Below are 22,298 nucleotides of genomic sequence, written 5' to 3'. Positions count from 1 at the left end.
TTAAAAATATAGATGTATTCCACCTACGTAACAGATAACATTCCAGTCCTATAATACGCTGACATGAAAACCATTGAGAAGTGCAGTGTTACCGATGGACCTAAACTTTTATTCGCGATGGATACCGCTGTTCAGATTCCTAAGCTTGATCTGCCCGTCAGATTTACAAGCGACATGTTATTTAATGGCTGAGGCTTATGAGACTCATTCTTAGCGAAATTCTTTGGTCGCAATCAACAACATAGCAGTTCCTTAGTCCGTCATCTGTTGGTCTTGCCTGTAATAATGTACGACGAATATATGCAGTAAGCAGTATTCTCATGGAAGATATCCAAGAACTAACAATGAGCAGCGTGCAGAACGCTTGCTTTTTACTGTGGAGTATTTAGATAAGCCAAAACATACGCAAGGGACAACGTCCAAGAAGGCGTAATCTCTTGTTACCAGCAACCACTTGAGAACGTCATCTCCCGATAAAATTCTTCTTTCCTCTTTGATGTCAAGCAAGTAGTAAATGTAAGATTGAGCTATGTATAAAGAAAAAACCAAAATTTTAGCACACACGTCACTACAACTAACTTAAAAAATACGCTTTTCCCATCGAAAGAAATTATTTATAAAAATTGTTAACATTACGGGAGGAGGGGTTTGGTGACAAACAGTTTCTTATTAGCGAAAATAAGATGGACGTACTGATCACTAGAATTAATTCTAACTAAGTCAACGAGACATGCGAAAGTAAACCTGTGCATCAGTGACAAACTACTTTTTAGTTAGTCTTCTAAGTTGTTTCGTCCCAAGATAAGCACGATGTTGATTACACTCTCCTGAAATTCGACTGCACTTGCTCGGAATAGAGATATGACTGTCATTGGATTTAAATGAAAAGCGGTAATGGTTAAATAACACAATTTTTTCAGGGGGACCTCTAAATAATTGTTAGAAAAATGAGAAAAAAAAACAAATCAATCAGGCTCAGTGTAGAATTTGGGCGATACTGCATACAAATAGGTTTACTTCCATTGGTTAAATTTAAAACTCTGAAGTTCTCTGGAAAACCTACCGATCACTGCAAGGGGAGATATTAGGTTATCTTACATAAACCTGCTAATTACGTAAGGAAATAGTAATATCTTTGCGTGTAAAGCTTTCCAAATTAAAAGTGAGAGAATCTAGTAAGTATTCGTACACAACTCTGTAGAAATAATTTCACGAACAATACTATTGCTACTAAATATTATACCTACTATACCTCAGACTGTTACAGTACACTCGAAAACGAAACTGAATCGTATTGAAGCTTTGAATTATCAAAACAAATGCTCTGACATGCAAGGAAAAAGAGAAAGCATAAAGGTAAAAGTAAGCGAGAAATTTTGAAAACACTCGCATTCGAGAGTCATGAATGTTATTACCACTTATCTCAGATATTTGTAATATTATTGAAGCTTCGAGTTTGGGCTGCTCACATATCACGAGTCTCAAGTGCAGAAATTCAATAAGATAGCACAAGTCTTAGAACTTGTGACCTGAGATGGACGGAAAAGTAATCACAGTCCAGCGTCAGTGAATTGTCATTTCCGTGGGGGTTTTTCTATACTCAGTTTTAAAATTTTTCACCAAATCGACCTTTATCTTCGTAATAAGCAACAAATACAATAAGGAACTGGCAAAAAGTAAAGAACCAATTGTTTTAGGGCGGTGGTCTCAGTTTGGAATGTAGTGTTAAAAACGTTTACAAAATTAACCTTCATTATCGTAGCAAACAACGAATAGAAGAAGAAATTGGCAAAAAGTAAACAATCAGTTGTTTTAGGAAGGTGACTTCTCTTTGGAAACACTGGGACATACAGTTTTGAGCCACCCGTCATTTCATGAGATGTATTTGAAATCAAATCCGCTTTTATCCCAAATACAATCCCACGTCTCGAAACTTCCATAGATTCACAATGTATAGTTCTATATAAAACTCGAAGATAAGCATAAAATTTGATAAATTTATATCAAAAGTACATACTGCCCCAGTGCTTTCATATCGCAACCACTCATAAAGGCATTGGTACAAATTCAAACTTACATTACAATAATTTTAGACATACTTACTTTCACTATCAATGATCTCCTCGATATTTACACTATAAAAAACAACGTGTCACATCTCCTACAGTCACAAAGCACAATCTCCGACCAGACCATTGCTTTCAATGCTGTAAGTGACTGTTACAAAGCACTACATTAGTAGAAGTACCTCAGCGTATCACTAGATGCTATGTCTTGCAATAATCTCGAGTGTTTCATGCGGAAGAAGGCACCGGTACTTTAAAAAAAATGATTTCACGCAAAAACAGCTGGTTCCCAAAGTGTTAAACTAAGACTACAAGACGAGATCACTTCTGGTAGTATTTTCGAAAATTCTGGACAAAAAAAGAAAGATGAAATGACAACCTATACTCGGTCAGTGCTATGTATTTGAAAACACAACTGTAATATCAAAAGACGCATGGTTTATTTTACTACAGAGAGACACTATTTCGCCTTCATATGATTTCTTATAGATTTTTATCGCGTAGAACACTAGTGCACGCCATTTACATCCGGTATTTATCTATTGGCTGTGAAAATCCAGATAACCTTACCTTGTCAAAAGCTGTGGCGTTATCTTGAGCCAGTGAAAAGCTCGTAGACCCTTATCATTGTCATTCGGATAGTATCTTGGCGCTTGTATTCGCTTATGATTTCTTCGTTTATTACCATTATTCCTTGAAAGTATCATGGAAAGCATCATATATCACGAGGTCTCTTCTACGAGCTTTGTGAATAAGTTTACTGCTAATGTACTCTAACGTAGTCATTAGTTAACAAACATGATAAGCTACTGACAACGACAGAAAGATCGAAACTTTTATTACCAATAAATAAAAAGTGTCCAAGCGCTCACAGACATAAACTTTATGGTCACAGTTAAGGAGTTCACGGACGCTCTCCGCCAAAAACATGCCAAAAACGAACACATCTCTCCAGGATTATCTCCAGCTTCGCAGCCAGAAGTTGACAAGGTATTTTCTTCTGAATCTAGCTGGGAAGCATTTTCACATTCAAAATATAGTCCAGATATTCTCCCGTACTATTTTCACGATCCTGTTGGTCTTAAAACAAATAATTGCGAAATAGTTCCACAGCGAAAGTGTAAAAGATCATTTGGGAGCAACAATGGTCTCACCACCGGTGCAAAAACCTTTGCGGGAAACATACTGATCATTTGTTTGTCCCAATGAAACAAGTATCTTCATTATTATATAAATTATTTCCGATCTAATTAATCTTCAGTTACACTTTTTGGTGAATGTCAAGTGTAGACATGACCTATTTGACATCATACCGCAAATGGCATTTCTAACTGGCTTCACTTGATAGTTATCGAACACAACTTTCTCCTAGTGATACTACAAAAATAAATTTTATATCTGTATTTGGTATCGCTCTGTATGTTCACAAATCATGACTTAGTAGAAATTACAAGCATACTATTACAAAAAAATTTGTCACATTTTAATTTTACGTACATTTATTTTTTGCTAATCAAACACTACGGTCCGCCTAGGAAAATCTAGAGCTGGATGTACCTCCAGCTTAAACGAAATTAGTAAGTTTCTGCCTGCGTATTTTAAAACTCATTGTAACTAACAAAACCTGCGACAGACAGATATTAGTTGTACTTAATGATAAAAGTAATACTTTTTAGAATTACAACTCTTTTTTGGGATTTTGTATATTTTCACATTTTAAGTGTATCCAAGACAAAGTTGTAAAATGAAGGCACGAAGTTACTAGCGACCGAATTATCGGTGTGTTTTGCTATCTAATAGGCCAACTCCGATTTTACAATGCATTCAGTGCTAAATTTTCTCAATACTCATACCGTACAAATCTGAGTGACATCATCCGCGTGATTTCCTGCATCTGCCTGCCGATACAACTGCAATTTCTTCAAAGACCGTCTGCTGAATAAATATAGCCTCCACTGCCACCGACGGTACACATTCAAGAGCACAAATAGTTAAATCGATTGTGATACCACACACAGATTATCATCTTGAACTTTTGTATACTGCGAAGGGATTTGTGCTCGGTATTTAAAAAGTTAAATCCACCATATGAGGCTTTTGGAGCTAAAAAAGAATATATCTGTTAACGTGAATAAGATTCGTGGTCTGCTTGATCTACCTTTAAATCTGTCACTGCTATTTATTCTTTGTTGGAGAAAATGATAAAATATTTCGGAGACTGTAAAGTACACGCAGTAACAATGTTTGGGGAAAAGTCGTAACATTTCCATAAATGCACTCTTCTTCATTATTATCCTCAGAAGTGCACAAAAGATCTACAAAATGTGTGTGTGTGTGTGTGTGTGTGTGTGTGTGTGTGTGTGTGTGTGCGAGTGTGCGTGTGTAGTCAAGTAAGTCATTAAGGTTACATTATTTCTTTTGAGTGCACATAAATAAATAAATCTAAAACCCCAAAAGCTGATAAATGGTACCCACGGCAGTCGATGAAATATATGTTGTTTTATGTACAAAATCTGAGTATTAGGCATTTTCCTTTACTTTAGTAAATGCCGTTGTTATGAACAGCTAATGGTCTACGTAATGATGATGATCACGACGTAATAATAACAATAATAATAATAATAATAATTGGTAAAAACGTGTAAGAATTTGGTTCTGCTAAAGAAGATAAGATAAGAGTGCTCTCGATGAATTAGTCAGAGAATGAATGTACGTTGATGCAAGAGAATAGAACTTAAGAAACGAAGTCAGTTGCATAATCGTAGTAATAATACAACAATAAATAATAATAATAATAATAATAATAATAATGTTGTATGGCTCTATCTCCAGCGGCTGACTTACTGGCACCACACTTCCGAGCAACATCTGTTTAACGCCAAAAGCATTTGCTGAACGTAAATACGTTTGCCCAGACCTAATTCAGATCTGTGGTCATTTGCAATTGTGCTATCATACTGATAATCATTTAGAGCACATTGCGAGAAAAACGAACTCTTTTTTTTGCATTTTCTATTTTCACATCCTACGGAATAGCAGGCAGGCTATTTTAAAACCGGCTCACACTATAACGCGCTTTCTTAAGACGGATTGCAGAACGCTGAGAGCGAGGCAATAAAGATATTCATTTTTCGCGAAATTGGAAGCAGATTTCCATTATGCCATTACAATAAAGAAAACCTACATAAAAATTTAAGCCGAAACAGGCGACTGGAAGTTATGTTGGTTCATATCTACTCCACGTTGCCTCAAGCGTGACAGGGTATCATGCATAAAGTCCCAGCCATGGAAAGAACATGAGCCCTATAGCAGAACTCTAGAGATTGATGCAGAAAGATATCGTTTAACGGAGTTATTCGTCAGTGATTAGGTAAGAAACAACAAGGCCAATGAGGAAATTCGTGTGGCATGAATATTAGTAGCGAAACCATTAGTGTTTTATTAACAGTAAGCAGTACTTTAGTTGCTATTGAAAATTATATAAAGTCTCAATGGAGACAGCTAGTGACAAGCGTCACCCAGGTCTCGTTATTTCGTCCTGTAGTCTTTTCACTGTATGTCAGAGACGTGTCTTCAGTTTTGTTCTATTGCAAATAACATATGAATGCTGATGACCTCCAACCGCATCTAAGTGCAAAATCAGTAAATTTGAAATCAGTTGTAGATAGTTTCAATAAAGCTACGTGCCCTATTAACATGGGGAGAGAACATATGTTGAAACTCAATCCAGCCAAAATCCAATCGCTCCTGATGGATCATGTTAGTCTCATTTGACCAAAATATCGCCAGTATCCATTATCCTTAATCTCAAAGAGGACAAATATCAACATCTCTCCCTCAGCAAAAATCTAGCAGTACTATAATAGGGCCTAATGGTTAAATAGCTGTGCACGAAGCTGCAGTGTGGAGGATCTCTCCATGCCCCACAAAAATATAAAAATCTCTTCTCTTTCAACTGGAAAAAGAAAATTATACAAACACTTAGGCTTCCAGATGTTCATTGGAGCGACGTTATTCTGCTAGGTCTTTATGTGGAAAACTCGTGGTGCCCGGAACTAGTACGGAAGGGCTGCGTTCGATATATGTGTGACATTCGATTTCTTGATCATATTTTACCATCTTTTACAAAGCTGCTCTGGCTATGTGTAGACACGATCATAGGTTTCCATACCGTCTGTCTTCTCTAATTTTTTAACAACGAACACTGTCACTTATATCTCTCCTTGACCCTAACTCCCTTGTCTGAACAACGTAGCAGAAATACCCGTTCCCATGAGTGCAAAGTCCTTTCTGCTCCACTACATCACTCAGCCGCCTTCGCGAAGTTCTTTCCAGTAGCAGGAGCCAGACTATGGAATAATCTTCGTGATTACTGTACAGAACTGAATAACACCTTCAGCTTCAGAACACAGTTAATAACGTAGCTACTGAAGCAAAAACTGAACAACAAGCTCCGTAAGCACTCGTTACTCATTTATATATTTTTCAGCAAGATCATCGACATTTCACGATGCTCTCAGCTGGTGCAGTCTACCTAAATTTCCTTCCCTCAGGACTCGTTACGTGAGAAATAACTTCTGTACAAGCATAAGCATTTTTTGATGTACCTGTATCACTATTATTATTATTATTATTATTATTGTTATTATTGTAGCGGTAGCAGCAGAAGCAATTGTAATAATACGCCTAGTATTTACTTTATTACTTTCTGGTACAATTAATTTCTATTCTCTCTTCATACATTCAAATGATTTTTAGTTTTGCTAACACTATTTTATTATTGTCTGTCAGCTAAAATTATTTTTATCAGAGAGCTAAGATGTGAAACAAAGTACTGTAAGGTATGAAACCTTTGTCTGATGTAACAGAGAGTCTAACCCGATCAGGTTAAAATATATCATGAAAGCGGAATAATAATAATAATTCTAGGCCACATTAAACTTTTCGTGTTTTTTTCGTGAATAAACCGTTTTGCATATGAAATTTTACTTCTCATGTCCGTCACTACAGAATACTCTACGTTATCCACTGCATCAAGTATTCCTCTGAAAGTACTTTCATACTGATGGTACCACTTTCTTTGTACTCTTTTTCCTTTGCCCCTTTGCGCTAATACGTATGTGTGTCTCACAACAGAAAAGGAGTTGTTAGCGAAAGGTTGTCTTCGAACTTAGAAGACTTTTGTTCTTTTATTGGTAAGTTAGCTACCTAGACATTCTTCAATAGAAATTATTTCGAATCTATGAGAGAGTTAATAGGAAGAAAGAGTCAGTTAACCAGAGAATGTGACGCTGTGGAACAGATTAGCATCGCGTAGTCACAAAGTACAGCTTAAAACAACAGAAGAGATGGATAGAAGGAAAATGGCAAATTACCAGCAGCATTCATATTTCGTGATTTATCCAACGAGTACAAATAACACGTGTATCAGTTAGGTATACGTAAGTGCTGGGAACTGTCGACATCGATAGCTAATTGTATGCTGAAGCAGTTAATGTATACAGTAGTCTATTCGCAGTATATAACATCTCTCCTCGACGTCCTTATTTTATTTCTGCGGCCAATCTGCAAAACAGTAAGCATTTATCACTAGATTTACACAGGAATTCCTCTAAACTTTCTCATAGAGAGATGTAGGCGAGAATCTAAGACATTGGATCTATCTGTATTTGGCAAGCTATGGATTATAATCACCTCCAGCCATACATATTCATATTATCTTTCAATGCCCATACTTCAATTTTTTCATCATGGCCGGAACTTCAGCGCTGGCCCGATTTTGGTTCCACCACAGACTCTATTCCAGTGTAATGCTAAACAAACTAAACAAAAAGTATTTCATTCCCCCAATCTGTTATATGTATAAAGCAGAGTGTATGTGTGTATGTGCAGGGCATCCTCCCGAACCACTGTATCTGTATGATCTAAAGCTGGCACAGAAACAGAAGGCATCACGAAAATCAGCACTGTGGGGCTTAAGGAGAGAGACAGGCAGAAAGGGGCAGAAAGGGATAGAGGCTGCCCTGCGCGACAGACATGTTATGTGGAAACGTTATCAGCTTCCCAAATCAACCTGCTTTTCAGGCCAGCTTTCATGTACGCGGCCAGAAACGGTTTTGTTGGCTTGGACGTGTAGGCTGCCCTGCATGACAGGTGTGTTCTGTTGAAGTAGCATGATCCTATTTTACCGATCTGCTTTGCAGGGCGGCCTGGATGTAAGGCGATTCTTGAGTATTGTTCATCTATCTGGGATACCTATCAGGTGGGACTCAATAGAGGAGATAGAGAAGATCCGACGAAGAGCGGCGTGTTTCGTCGTGGGAGAGAGCGTTACAGAGATGCTGAACAAACTCCACTGTCAGACGTTACAAGAGAGGCATTGTGGATCACGGAGAGATTTACTATTGAAAGTTCGGGACAGTACTTTTAAAGAGGAGTTGGACAACATATTACTTTCCCTCACATACATCTCACGTATTGACCAATAGGAGAAAAATCGAGAAATTAGAGCCAATACAGAGGCTTACCGGTATTATTCTCACGCACTATTCGCGAGTGGAAAAGGCTTGGAGGGATCAGATAGTGGTACCGAAAGTACCCTCCGCCACTTTAGGTGATGTAGATGTAGATGAAATAAATGATTCTGAAGCTCCTGATTTGTAACATTCCTTGCATGACAGGTGTGTTGGAATAGTATGCGTCTGCTTTATGGAATTGTATTGCACCAGCTTCATATGTCAATGAGCATACTTGCGGACAAGTTGAGACGAGTAGACGAGTCGATGATGGACGGACCAAAGGAAGAGGGGGAAATAAAGAGTGTGGAGGAGGGGGAGATGCATGAAGCAGGAGGAAGGCGTAAAGGGATAGTGGGCAGGTGTGAAGTAGTGGAGAAAAGGCTAGCAGCTGAATAAAGAGAAGACAAGAAAGATATTAAATAGCTCTAGGTGCTGCGGCCCAGGAAATATCATCTGTTTGTTTTTCTTTATAAGAAGATAGATCTTTCAAGAACTTCCCAGTGCTTTCATCACACCCTCGGACAGCAGTATAAATTTGTTCTGTTTCGTACAGAGTTCTAGGAGAGATCGTACATCAGGATCTAAATCTATAGCCTAAAAGTCAATGGACCATGGAGGAAGGTACGTCATGTCAATATTACTGCTCCTTTCCTTTAAAGTTCACATACGTGGCGATTCAACTGTTAAGATACATTTTCATCATGAACAGTTTGAGGTATCAACGTGAAATTTATGTCCCTTGTCAGTGTAAAACACTGAAACTTTCAAGTTAATGCAGTCAAAAGATACGGTCACATATGTCATTTATTTTGATAGTCGCAAACCTATAGCTCAACTGCCTACATTCTTATTGAGCCTTGTGGGTTAGCGGTACCGGCACGGTAGCTCAGCGTGGTTGGTCAGTGAGCTGACTGCCCTCTAATAAAAAAATAAAAATAAAATAAAAATAAAAAAATAAAAAAGTGAGTGAAGTATGCAACAGAGAACGTGCAACAAAAAAAAAAATTAAGGCTCACGGAGACCTAAAGGTTGTGTAATTGGATCTCCATCGGACCACGGATTTCTCTTGAACTTAGCCTTTACCTCGCCCTTAACAGCACGTGGTTCGGATTCCTCGTTAAACCCTATGCCCCCCCCCCCTCCCGTTGGATATGATGTGGAGTACATTAGGGACACGCAGTTCGCCGAAATAACGTTCAATAGAAAAACTTTCATTTGGCCATAGAATCACACAAAATTTTTATTATTATCTATTGTACGGAACCCTTAGAGCGTAAGTCTAACTGGAATATGACAGCCTTTTTAAGTTACCATCATGAAAAGCGAACCTGGTAAACAGTTAGTCACCCCAGGATAGATGACACCTATAGCTTGTAACATCGTTTGTCACCATGATAATGGAATAATTTCGGGAAGGCAGAGAGTATAGAAGTTTATTCGAGCATGTTATATCTAAATGAAGCAACTAGTTGATGACAGGATGCAGCAGAGTTATCAGATTGCGGAAATAATGGTTTCTACCTTTGACCCACTGTTCTAAAGGAATCACAGTATTTTTGTGTGGGAGAGGGGGTGGGGCGAGATAACACTTGTTGATCTAGCGGGCCGGTCGAGGTGCTACAGGGCGCCTTTCGTCAAAACGTATGCATGTATTTCATAAATGTGGTTTTTTGCACAGCACAGTCATAGTGAATGACAACATTCAGTCACCGGTTATATTGAAATAATGATCTTGGTTCATGTTGAAAGTAACGTCAGTGAATGGGCTCGAGTCATTACACGTCCCTTTGAAGGCGTGCAACTGTAAGGGAGGCGCTGGTCTTTTACGAGATATCCGACTCTAAATGCCAACTGCATGCTGTTTGCTTTAAGGATAATAGTTCAGAAGCCTGTTCCGATACAGCTGTGTTCGCTGACAGCAGCGGTTCCTGACACGTTTGAAACCAAATGTCATTGACATAGCTTGACACTCATCTCCGGTTCCTATAGGTTAAGATCTCTTTACGACCACTATTTTCACGCCTTGTTACATGACTACGAGTGGTATGAACGTTGGACAACCTGCACTGATAAGCAATAAATCAGGCCACTCCATTCACGGTGTGTTCATGGGCAGGTGCAAACAGAATAGTTGCTTTCAGCCATTCCGTAACGTTTCCAGTTCGACGCAGTGACTTCCTACAGCTGGCTGGCGCGCACACGGTTCTTCACTGCCATGTCTTACGTCAGCAGTAGAGGGTGCGAGGCCTACGAGAAATACAGGCCACGGCGCGTACGTCACGAAGGTAGTCCTGGCTCGCTCGTTCGCTCAGATCAGCAGACAAAATGCGTTTCTACACCGTGTACGTGCAAACGAAAACTGAATCTTCTACTGGAATCCACCATTATGGAATCTTACTGTTATTAGTCCCATAATTATGGGAAGTACATGGGCCTACTTATAATTCGTTACGGATGTACTGGCGTACAATAAAATAAAATCATGCTAAAATGATTATCAGTTGCGTAAGGCACCACTTCCAGCATGTAATGAGTACTGTTAAACAGAAGAGGCTGAATTCTATAAGCAAGCCGTTATACCATTTATATCGAGTATTGGTCTTAAATTAAATTTTGCTGTAGTACTGTTGATCAGCAAGACTTCATAATAGCAGATTCTAGTGGAAGATGCAATGCTTGTTACTACTTACACACCCAGCTGCGAGTTAACAGGTTTAGAAACGCATTTTATCTGCTGAGCTGAGCGAGCGAGCGAGGTCAGGACTACCTTCGTGACGTATGCGCCGCGGCCTGTCTTTCTCGTGGGCCTTATACAGGGTGAACGTTACGAGTTCTCCACCATCTACAGCGCTCCAAAGCAAGCGATATGCTCTTTCAAGGAAATGATTAATATTTGGCCAGTGAGCCGACTCGGATCAGATATACGATGTACGGGTCAGGATTGACTTACAGCATGTCGCGAGTCTCTGTTATTAAGATTTAAGCCCCTCCCCCTTTCCCGCCACCCTCCCGCCCCTTTCATATTTATCGAAAAATACTCCAAAGATTATTCTTCTTCCAACGATTCTCGATTAAGTAGCAAGCCTCGTAACTGGATACTGTCCACTATTTGGTCAGACATGGTTAAGGATTTGACAGTTTCTAGTGACGAAACGCGAAGTGAGAGTAAATTTGCCCAATTTCGTCCATGTCTCCCTGAAGTCAGATGAACAATGACACTGTGCACTCTGGTGCACCGATCGAGCTGGGGCAGCTGGACCGGATGAGACAGGAGACGGCGCCTAAGCGGCATTCTTGTGGAGGAGGCGCCCCTGACGCGCGCGGGACCAGCTAGCCGGCCCATTACGGCGCGGCGCGGCGCGGCGACCCACAAACCAGAGGCCAAATTAATTGCCGGCGGCGCGGGCGCTCGAACACGCGGCCGTCTATTTTTCCGGGCGGCGCTACGGCGGCGGCATTGTCTCGCGGGAATACCGGCGCGCCGGCGACACGGCCCCTTTTAAGCGGCAGGTAGGCCTGCCGCGCCTCCCTTGCATGTTGATTAGACACGGCCCTCCGGCCGCGGACCGCCCCCGCCCAACGGCGGACCTCGGGTCCGGCGCCGCCCCGACCTGTCCCAGCGGCTCCAGGAAGGGCTCTTCCCTCTGCTGCTGCTCCCTCCAGATCGCCGCGCTGAACTTTTCTGAGGTTAGGGACGCCGAATGGAAGACAGATTTGTAGAAAGGGATCCGGGGAAGTTCAACGACTCTACATCTACATCGTAAGCAGCAAGCCAAGTCAAGGTGTGTGACAGATGGTACGTCTGGTACCACTAGCTGATCCGTACAACCCTGTTCCTCTCGCAAATGTTGCGTGGGAAGAACGATCAGTAAGCCTGTGTACTGGCTCTATTTTCTCGACACAGTCATTACGCGAGATGCATGTCGGAGGAAGTAATATGTTGTGTGCAAAGGAAACGGCAAACAAGAACGAAAGTGCTAATAACTCTAGAGTATTGCCCCGGTGCTTGGGATTCTTATCAAGTAGGTGTGACAGATGAAGAACGAATTCACAGACGCTCTGCAAAGGTCGTAAGTGGTCCAGTGACGGAGGCAACAGCGCCAGTATCCAAAGTGGGGCTCACCCTCCTCCGGCACACTTGAGCTTGCCCAATCCCGATCCGTTCTGCCGGCCGGTGTGGCCGACCTGTTCTAGGCGTTTCAGTCTGGAACCACGCTACCACTACGGTCGCAGGTTCGAATCCTTCCTTGGGCATGTATGTGTGTGATGTCTTTGGTTAGTTAGGTTTAAGTGGTTCTAAGTCCTAGGGGACCGATGACCCATAGTGCTGAGAGCCATTTGAATCATTTGAACCCAATCTGTTCTGAACTCAGTAAAACGTCGCACACACATCACTTCCCACTGCCAAGGGCCCCTCTCCCTACACATCCCCCCACCCAGCGGACTGCAAATACTCACATACAATCACAATTATTCCAGTCGCTCTATTGGCACTTGAGTAAAAAGTGAAATACGGAAGAAACACTTTTACAAAGGCTATTTTATTTTAAATACATTAGCTGATATAAAAACTGAAGCATCCATAAACGAAATTAAACTTCATATTAACAGAATCTTCCGTCGGTTCTTTCTTGGTAGAACAAAATTATAATAAATGAAAAGCACCAGTTTGCTTTTGTTCTTTACTACGACGGGGCGGTGAATAATAAAGAAGAACAAATGCGGTTGAACCGTTCTCACGCGAATGTGCATATACAAATGTTGGTTAAAAAATGTTATCGCAAATTTTGGCTCTCAGGTAAGTCTCAGGGTATGATTTCCACACTTGGTGCATTAGTACACTTCCACACCCGCGCATTTGTTATAGTTTTTCAATTAATTATTCACTCAGACATAAGTACAGTTTGTGCTAGGGAACAAAATTAGGCGGCTATTATAGCAAAATCAGTTTTTCACGACACAGTTCAATTACTATTTATTGGCGTTGTCCTTTTCTTTCAATAAATGAAATCAGCACTGGTGAGACGGTTTACAGTTTCGCTTTAATAATAATTTGAGTCCGAGCCCCCAATAGTAGTAAGTTAGGCTGCTATAATCTAAAGTTATTCAGTCAATACGAACAAATCCACAAGTCCCACTGTCCTCTTTGTTATAACAGATTTGGTGCGAAGTCACAGACTGCCACACGTTCACTTACGACGACGTAAACCTCGTAAATGGTGCTCACACAAATAATCGTAACACTTCCAGTTCACCAAATATATGCTTGCGCCCTTCCACTATTAAACAACACTCTTTGTCGAAATAAATCGGCGCGAAAAGGAATTCTCAAACGACCACATGGCCCACCCTCAAGTGGGGCTTGCTCACCACCCACCCTCCAAAACGACTGACCAACGACTGATGTGTTGAGATGTTAATGGCAGCCTGAACAGGTCACGGTAATTGTAGAACAAAAGCAAATTGATGCTTTTCATTTATTGAAATGAAGCTTAATCGTTTGAGAGAGCATGTGATGTTATTTCAGTGATTACAAGATCGTTTCAAATTTTCCAAGATCTTGGTAGTATGAGTCTGCTTCTCAGTATGATATTGCACCTACTGTGGAGTCGCAAGCATGTTTTGTTACGCTTGTAAATGTTGTCATAGAGCCGTTGCATCCTGTCCTGAAGGAAGATGTCCCACAACATGTGTAACCGGACCTTCGAATTATCCTGGATACGGAAATGCGGTGGAGTTAACGTCCGAGCTGGGCCAGCACATGTTCAATTGGCAACAGGTCCGAAGATGTTACCGGCCACGAAAGCACTTCACAGAGATACGTGCCATCTGTGGAGGAGCGTTGTCCTTTTGACATACGACTCCATAGTCGCGCGAGAGATAACAGATGGGGACGCAGGATATCTATGACGTACCGTTAGGCCGTAATAGTTCCTTCATTCATTACCAACCGTGACCTGAAGTCATATTCGATGATTCCTCACACCGAAACACCAGGAGTACCGTTGTGGCTTTCCAAAACATTGGAAACATGGACCTCTGTCCTGGTCGCCGACATAATAGCCGACGGTGGTCATCAGGGGTTGTGCAGAACCACGATCCATCGCAGAACACAATGCGACGCCATTCATCAACAGTCCAAGCTTCCCAGTGACAGCAGAACTCCAGAAGTAACCGTTTGTGTAGATATGTTAATGGCAGCCTGCGCAGGGCACGGTAATTGTCTCGCCCGTTTGCTGATCATAACGAAGGCACAGGATGACACAGAAGGTTGCAGCGATTCCATTACTTCTTCTCGGATGGCAGGAGAAAGGGTGAAATACACTCCTGGAAATTGAAATAAGAACACCGTGAATTCATTGTCCCAGGAAGGGGAAACTTTATTGACACATTCCTGGGGTCAGATACATCACATGATCACACTGACAGAACCACAGGCACATAGACACAGTCAACAGAGCATGCACAATGTCGGCACTTGTACAGTGTATATCCACCTTTCGCAGCAATGCAGGCTGCTATTCTCCCATGGAGACGATCGTAGAGATGCTGAATGTAGACCTGTGGAACGGCTTGCCATGCCATTTCCACCTGGTGCCTCAGTTGGACCAGCGTTCGTGCTGGACGTGCAGACCGCGTGAGACGACGCTTCATCCAGTCCCAAACAAGCTCAATGGGGGACAGATCCGGAGATCTTGCTGGCCAGGGTAGTTGACTTACACCTTCTAGAGCACGTTGGGTGACACGGGATACATGCGGACGTGCATTGTTCTGTTGGAACAGCAAGTTCCCTTGCCGGTCTAGGAATGGTAGAACGATGGGTTCGATGACGGTTTGGATGTATCGTGCACTATTCAGTGTCCCCTCGACGATCACCAGAGGTGTACGGCCAGTGTAGGAGATCGCTCCCCACACCATGATGCCGGGTGTTGGCCCTGTGTGCCTCGGTCGTATGCAGTCCTGATTGTGACGCTCACCTGCACGGCGCCAAACACGCATACGACCATCATTGGCACCAAGGCAGAAGCGACTCTCATCGCTGAAGATGACACGTCTCCATTCGTCCCTCCATTCACGCCTGTCGCGACACCACTGGAGGCGGGCTGCACGATGTTGGGGCTTGAGCGGAAGACGGCCTAACGGTGTGCGGGACCGTAGCCCAGCTTCATGGAGACGGTTGCGAATGGTCCTCGCCGATACCCCAGGAGCAACAGTGTCCCTAATTTGCTGGGAAGTGGCGGTGCGGTCCCCTACGGCACTGCGTAGGATCCTACGGTCTTGGCGTGCATCCGTGCGTCGCTGCGGTCCGGTCCCAGGTCGACGGGCACGTGCACCTTCCGCCGACCACTGGCGACAACATCGATGTACTGTGGAGACCACACGCCCCACGTGTTGAGCAATTCTTTGGTACGTCCACCCGGCCTCCCGCATGCCCACTATACGCCCTCGCTCAAAGTCCGTCAACTGCACATACGGTTCACGTCCACGCTGTCGCGGCATGCTACCAGTGTTAAAGACTGCGATGGAGCTCCGTATGCCACGGCAAACTGACTGACACTGACGGCAGCGGTGCACAAATGCTGCGCAGCTAGCGCCATTCGACGGCCAACACCGCGGTTCCTGGTGTGTCCGCTGTGCCGTGCGTGTGATCATTGCTTGTACAGCCCTCTCGCAGTGTCCGGAGCAAGTATGGTGGGTCTGACACACCGGTGTCAATGTGTTCTTTTTTCCATTTCCAGGAGTGTAGTTCTGTTGTGCTTGGTGCCAAATTTCGGTGATCCTCCCTTATGGTGTACAGATGTGATCGACCCGAACCTTGACGATGAGCATACCTTCTCACACGTTCCCATGCATTCCACGCAGGTCAGTCTACACCCGAATGTTCAAAAAATCTGTATATGGCACGATTAGAATACCCGGCCAAGTAGACCCCAATGTGAGACTCTATTCATCTTCTGTCACATGCTGATTACGCTGTCTCATGCGAGTTTGCAGAACATCTGTGTCTTTCACAACGATCACTCAACATCTGATACTGTTCAACCCCTATATATCCCGGCAGAGATGGTAAGAACACTGAACACTAAAACATATTGCACTCTCTTTCCCGTTCTATATGTAGCAGACAATTGCAACTCTAATTCTTTATATATGTGTCCGATCATGTCTTCTGGATGCTTCGCTTTGTCTGACACGCAATGTACGTACTTTGATAAAATGAAATATAGTCTTAACACTTTCTCTGATTCATTCATGAAACACATATAAATGCCTCCATACGTCATCGCGTAATACAAGTACTGGACTGTACCCAAGGGATATTTTAATTAATTTTTTGTTTAAATACAAAACCAAACCGTGTGTCGTCAAAACCTGTATTTAACTAATAAGGCAATCCTCTTATGTTGAGAGTAAGGGCATAAAAATTAATTAATTACAATTATAAATAAAGTAGAGAAAAGTGATGTCATATCGCAAGAGAAAACAGGAATGAACAGATAAATTCGAGGGGGTTCAAATCGTTGAACATTCGTAAGTTCTGCAACACGGTGTGGTTTATTGTTAAGACACAAATACCCTACGTTTGTGGAAAAGTTTATTAATACATTGCTCTCCTACGTAATCTTGTGGAAATACCATGAAGGTAAAATCTGGGAGATTGAAGACCACGCGGAGACCTCCCAACAGTCGTTCATCCAGTGGACTGCTCGCGGCTGTAGATGAAGTACCCTCAGCCACGTACCGTTAGGTGACTTTCGGAGGACAGATCCAGAAGTATATAAGATTGTAAACTGTTAATGAAATGTACATGCTTAATTATCTAAACTATTGTCTTATTTAATTGAGCTTTTCCTCGTTGTCGTGTGTGCGAAATGTTCTATTATTTGATAGAAACCAGTTTATCGTGTGTTCTTCATATCTTAATTAACGTATACATACATTTTCAGTGTTCGAAATACTGTAATCTGCATCAGCGACAACGTCCATACTAGCCGATTCCAGGATCTCTAGTGTTACATTGATTCTGAAAAGGGGACAGAGCTGAGTAATTAAATTATGTTTTTAAGACCTATTGCTACACTTCGATACATTTCTATTACGAATTATGCTTGTCATAGCATTAATAATGTCAAAAGCTCTCTCTCCTGAAGTGCGTAAATGATGTCGTACCTGCCGGTCCAACACTTTGGATTTAGTGTCTTCAGCATGACCTCGAAACTACTCTTGGGACAATCGTAGCACAGTAACATGCTGTGGCCAAAAACTATTGCCAAACGTTTTCAATTGTTCCGAAATCTTGACTAGCCATTTAGCTTCGCCATCGCCTTTAAGGAGTAAATTTAAATTGCGGCTCGATTCTTTTTGCAAACCACAGTGGACGCCACTCATGTCGGAAACTTCGCCGTAGCCTTGGCACACTTGCTCACATCCCGTCGCCCCCGTCATAATTCACCAAAATCTTAAGAAAACCGCGAAACTCGGGAAGAGCGTAGAGCAAAGCCAGTAGTCAGAAGGTAAGCCATCAACAAACGTCTGTGTTCCACCAATCCGTAGCACTCAAAACACAGGTATCAAATCGATTGCACTTTTCTGTTGACGCGTAACATAAATTCTCACAGGAATGCAAGTGTAATGAATATGGAGATCTTCGAGACCGCTGTTCTACACACGGTAATTTGATTTTTTCAAACCAGTCATTCAGATTGTTTATTACTGTTTGTCTGAGGCAATTTGTGGAGGACAAGCTTGCATTTTATAAATCTTGCAATTACAGGTCGAAATATCACGAATTACACATTCTCCTACGAAGTTTCGGTGTCAAATTCTGTTTATACTCCCTCGTGTGGATAATGTGCGACATGCCGAGTGCATCATCAAGCTGTCTTAAAACAGTTTTTCCATGCAGCATATATACACTGTAAGAAATAATGCATTTTATAAGAATTTCTTACGCGTGGATTTCGTGCATTAAGCTGGTGTTTTGTCGAAAACTAATTTGCGTTTCAAATCACGGACGCCTTGTTAACGAAATGAACTGCGACAACGAATTGTTTCTTCCGCTTGCTTGTAATTACATAACGCGGGTCAACTTTATCATCTTTGTACCATTGTCCTCAATACCAGAACAATGCGCCCACATTTTTTTTCCCTCTCGTCTCCCTAGTACGAAATCGGTAGATGCCACTGGAATTCGATTTGCTAGTGTTTCGATTCGTCTCCCTGCCGGCTTTCGCGATCACACGACACTGTGCGGAGTAGGGCTGACACTATAGCCGTCATTGTTTAATGTTTTGTCTTTCGTGCTATGATAGGTAATTTGCAGCAGTAACTATCACCTGCACACGACCTCGGTGTAGCCCTGATCCGACACAGCAATTCAATAAGAGCCCCTCAGACACACGATGAATTGCTGGCAATCTGGGGAGCAATGTTGCCTGTAATCGGTCGATATCTTCCATTCCTCCCAGCAACGGCAACCAGTATTACGAAAGCCACTATTGAGGTAAGTTCTGTAATGGAAATTTGTCTGCTGTCTTTAGCAAAGTTACGTTTGTCGAATAATACTCTCAAAGAACAAGAGTAGCAATTTATTAAATTTGTTTTGAAATATTTTTCCTGACAATTGTAAGATATCCACTAGGGAAGTTCCCAGTCTTAAATTATCTGATATTTGTATTAAAAAATTTACTTGAAGTGTCCACATATTTGTGACTATATTTGGTCAGTTCATTATTAGCTTAGAAATTTTTTTCTCGTTTTCATTATTCCTTTTCTTTATTTTACCTTTTACTGAGTTTCATTTACTTTTTAGCTTGCTACTGAAGGTACTGATTTTTTTTTCTGTGAATACGTGCAATGGTAACAGAGAGGACTCGTATCCTGGAGAAAGGCGATTCTAATGCCCACCCGACCATCTACATTTAGTTTTCTCCTTATTTCCCTAAATCGCTTGGGGGTAATGCCAGAACGCTGATTTTCTTCCTATCCTTCCCCAATCCGAGCTTGTGCTCCGCCGAAGGAACGTTAAACGATAATTTTTTCTCCCCTATTTGAAAGTACAGACTTTTGATGTTATGATGATATTGTATACAGTACATAATCTGATTTAACCCCGTAATCATCCAAGTCCCTAGATTCTCATCCTCAATAGTATTCCCATTATAATTATAGCCCGGTATTCAGAAGGACCGAGGACAACTATTTATCCTGTACTATGTTACAAAATATATTTTTCATTCACGTCAAATGTATTGTGTAGACGTTTCCAGTCTGTATTTCGAAAATAACTTTGTGGTTCCCAATTCTGTCACAAAGGGAAAACAGAAGACTGGAGATGGAGCACAACCTCGGATTAGACGGAATGAATGTTGATTCATTCATGTCTAGTTCTTTCCGTTCTATAGACTCAGTTAAATGATGTTTGAGTATTACTGTAGGCAGGATTGAAGCAGCTAAATTATTCGTATGTCTACTTCGGAACGATTTCCAAAATTTTTTTCGTTCCTTTTTTTTTCAGGCGCCAGGCGCCCTTCATCCTCAGGGGTTCGGGCCGTTGCTGCGGTTGCCCCACCCTAGTTGCGGCCAAGAACAGGTCGGTATTGCCCGCACAAATGCTAAGAGAACTTAAATTGGAACCCTTTGAAGAAAGTGGACATAGTTTCCGCAATATCCAGTTGGGCAAATTTATAGGAGCTGTATTACAAGAAGACTTTGCCATCATTATGCCGCCACTAAAAATCATGAGAAAAGAAAACAAATCAAATAGAAAAGAAGTCATTTATATTGTAGGACGATCCTCCAGCGTGCACTGTGTAGAGGCCGGTGAAGTGTTTATGTAGATGTAGATACAGACTCTATGGCTGATGTAAGCACTCTGCAAAGCTGCGATAACGTTTTTACCCTCCTTGACTGCAAAGTTAGTTCATTTTGACGAGGAAATATCTTTAAAATTCCGAAATATGATGCCTTCATTCTGCTTCCGACAGTATGCTATTTTGAAAATTCCTGGCAGACCTGAATCTGGAACCAAGCAATGCAGTACATATAGGGAAGCTTAGAAAGTAGAAGAGAGGAAAGTGTAGCTGTGATGCTGTGCCGAGAGTGTTTTAATTATCACAACAGCTTCCTGTTTGTGAGAATAAGAGTAGTTTAACTTTTATTGATCAGGAAGTATTTGTTCCTGTTTCTTTATCCTTTTAGATAAGAGGAGGAAGTATTTTCAAGGCTGAAGTACTTATTTAGTTATCTATTAAGTTTTTACAAATGGAAAACGTTGTTTTGCTCTCGATGTTGCACTTCAGTACCAGATAATCTCAACGTACGAAGGAATTTCAAAAAGCAAACTACACATGTCGTCCATCGTTAAGACCATTGCACTAAGAGAGTGCCGTCAAGTTTCCTGCAGGCACAACTGTGTTGCGCTAAGCATAACAAATGCATCACGACGTGCTATTCAGGTGGCGCGGCAGCTGCGGACGTAACTCAGAATGGAAGTACGCGTGACTGTGCTATTCTTATGGGCCAAACGTTCACAACGCACACAGGTTTGCCGTAAAATTCTGTCGGTATACTGACCAGATGCATTGTCACACCCAGCCGTGGCAAAATGGCGCCAACAATTTGACCAAGGCTGCACAGACGTGGGTGGTGACGAAAGGAAAGAAAGGCCACAGACGAAAATGTTTAGGCAGTCAAGGAAATTATTTTCGGGCATCTCAGATTTTCCAGTGATGAGAACATTCACGCAGTGGTTTCCATGGTCGAGGAACTGAATGGTTAATCCATTCTAATGTGTAACTTGATTTTTTTAAGACCCCTCATAATTCGATATTAATGACAAAGAAGCCAAACTGAAGAAGGCACAGATGATGAGCGATACGTAAGGTTACAAGGATTTATACGCAGTCCGAGAAGAAATGGTCAGTACACTCGGATGTGAGAGGAACGAACATCTGAAGCAAGAAACTTCAAATAGGCATGTACCGTATCGCGAATAGTTTCTGAGACAGAAAATATTTAACGTACATTGTTACTTGTTTTCTATATTATTCAATACACTGTCAGGTTCACACACGTGCACATGTGCAACAGTTAACAGAATTACTCTACGCATTTTACAACGAGTTGAAAGATAAGTATTTTTTAATACTTTCACCTCTAAACATTATCTTAAGCGTCGCATTACAGCTGTTGTACAGTTCACAATAAATGTTCGAACATTTCTCCGTCATCGTCAGTGCATTTGTGCTCTCTTGGGACAAAATATTGCATTATTTGTCTGAGTGTTTTCTCGTTCCCTAATGAAAGCAGAGCATCCATGATGCGACCAAGCAGTTCATCTCGTGTATTTATCTTTCGTTGGCATACCTCAGACTTCATCCGTTACCATAAACAAAAAACCAGTGTCGTAAGGTCTGACGAACTTGCTGGTCAGTAAATTTTAAGTGCGGTTGAGATTTTCCGTCACATATCCGGTAAAATGTGGAGGAGCTCCTACACGCTAGAAATACATTGCAGTCCTTAAACTAACTTGGAGACTAGTTTCCACTGTACCGTGTGGATTGTCTTGGTACCATTATGTGAGTTGTTTATTTCATTCCTTGTAAACGTGGCTTCAGTGGTGAACAGTGTTAATGAAAGCAAATGACGATTGTTATTTAACCAGTGACAGCATTCACGTCGTGCGCACTGTCTCCAACGTGAAGGTTGTGAA

At 41.7% G+C, this 22,298-nt stretch overlaps 1 protein-coding gene across 1 annotated transcript in view; it reads left to right on the top strand.

Moving 5' to 3' along the window:
* Positions 1 to 22,298, top strand: part of LOC126271423 (iroquois-class homeodomain protein IRX-6) — a 776,927-nt gene that overhangs the window by 346,715 nt on the left and 407,914 nt on the right. The window contains exon 3 of the mRNA XM_049974156.1: positions 20,103 to 20,177. Within this exon, the coding sequence (XP_049830113.1) occupies positions 20,103 to 20,177 (75 nt within the window). The remainder of the gene's footprint in view (positions 1 to 20,102; positions 20,178 to 22,298) is intronic.

Source organism: Schistocerca gregaria, chromosome 1 (assembly GCF_023897955.1).
Source record: "Schistocerca gregaria isolate iqSchGreg1 chromosome 1, iqSchGreg1.2, whole genome shotgun sequence".
In the NCBI taxonomy this organism is placed as follows: Eukaryota; Metazoa; Arthropoda; class Insecta; order Orthoptera; family Acrididae; genus Schistocerca; species Schistocerca gregaria.
This window is presented reverse-complemented; position numbering and strand designations above follow the sequence as displayed.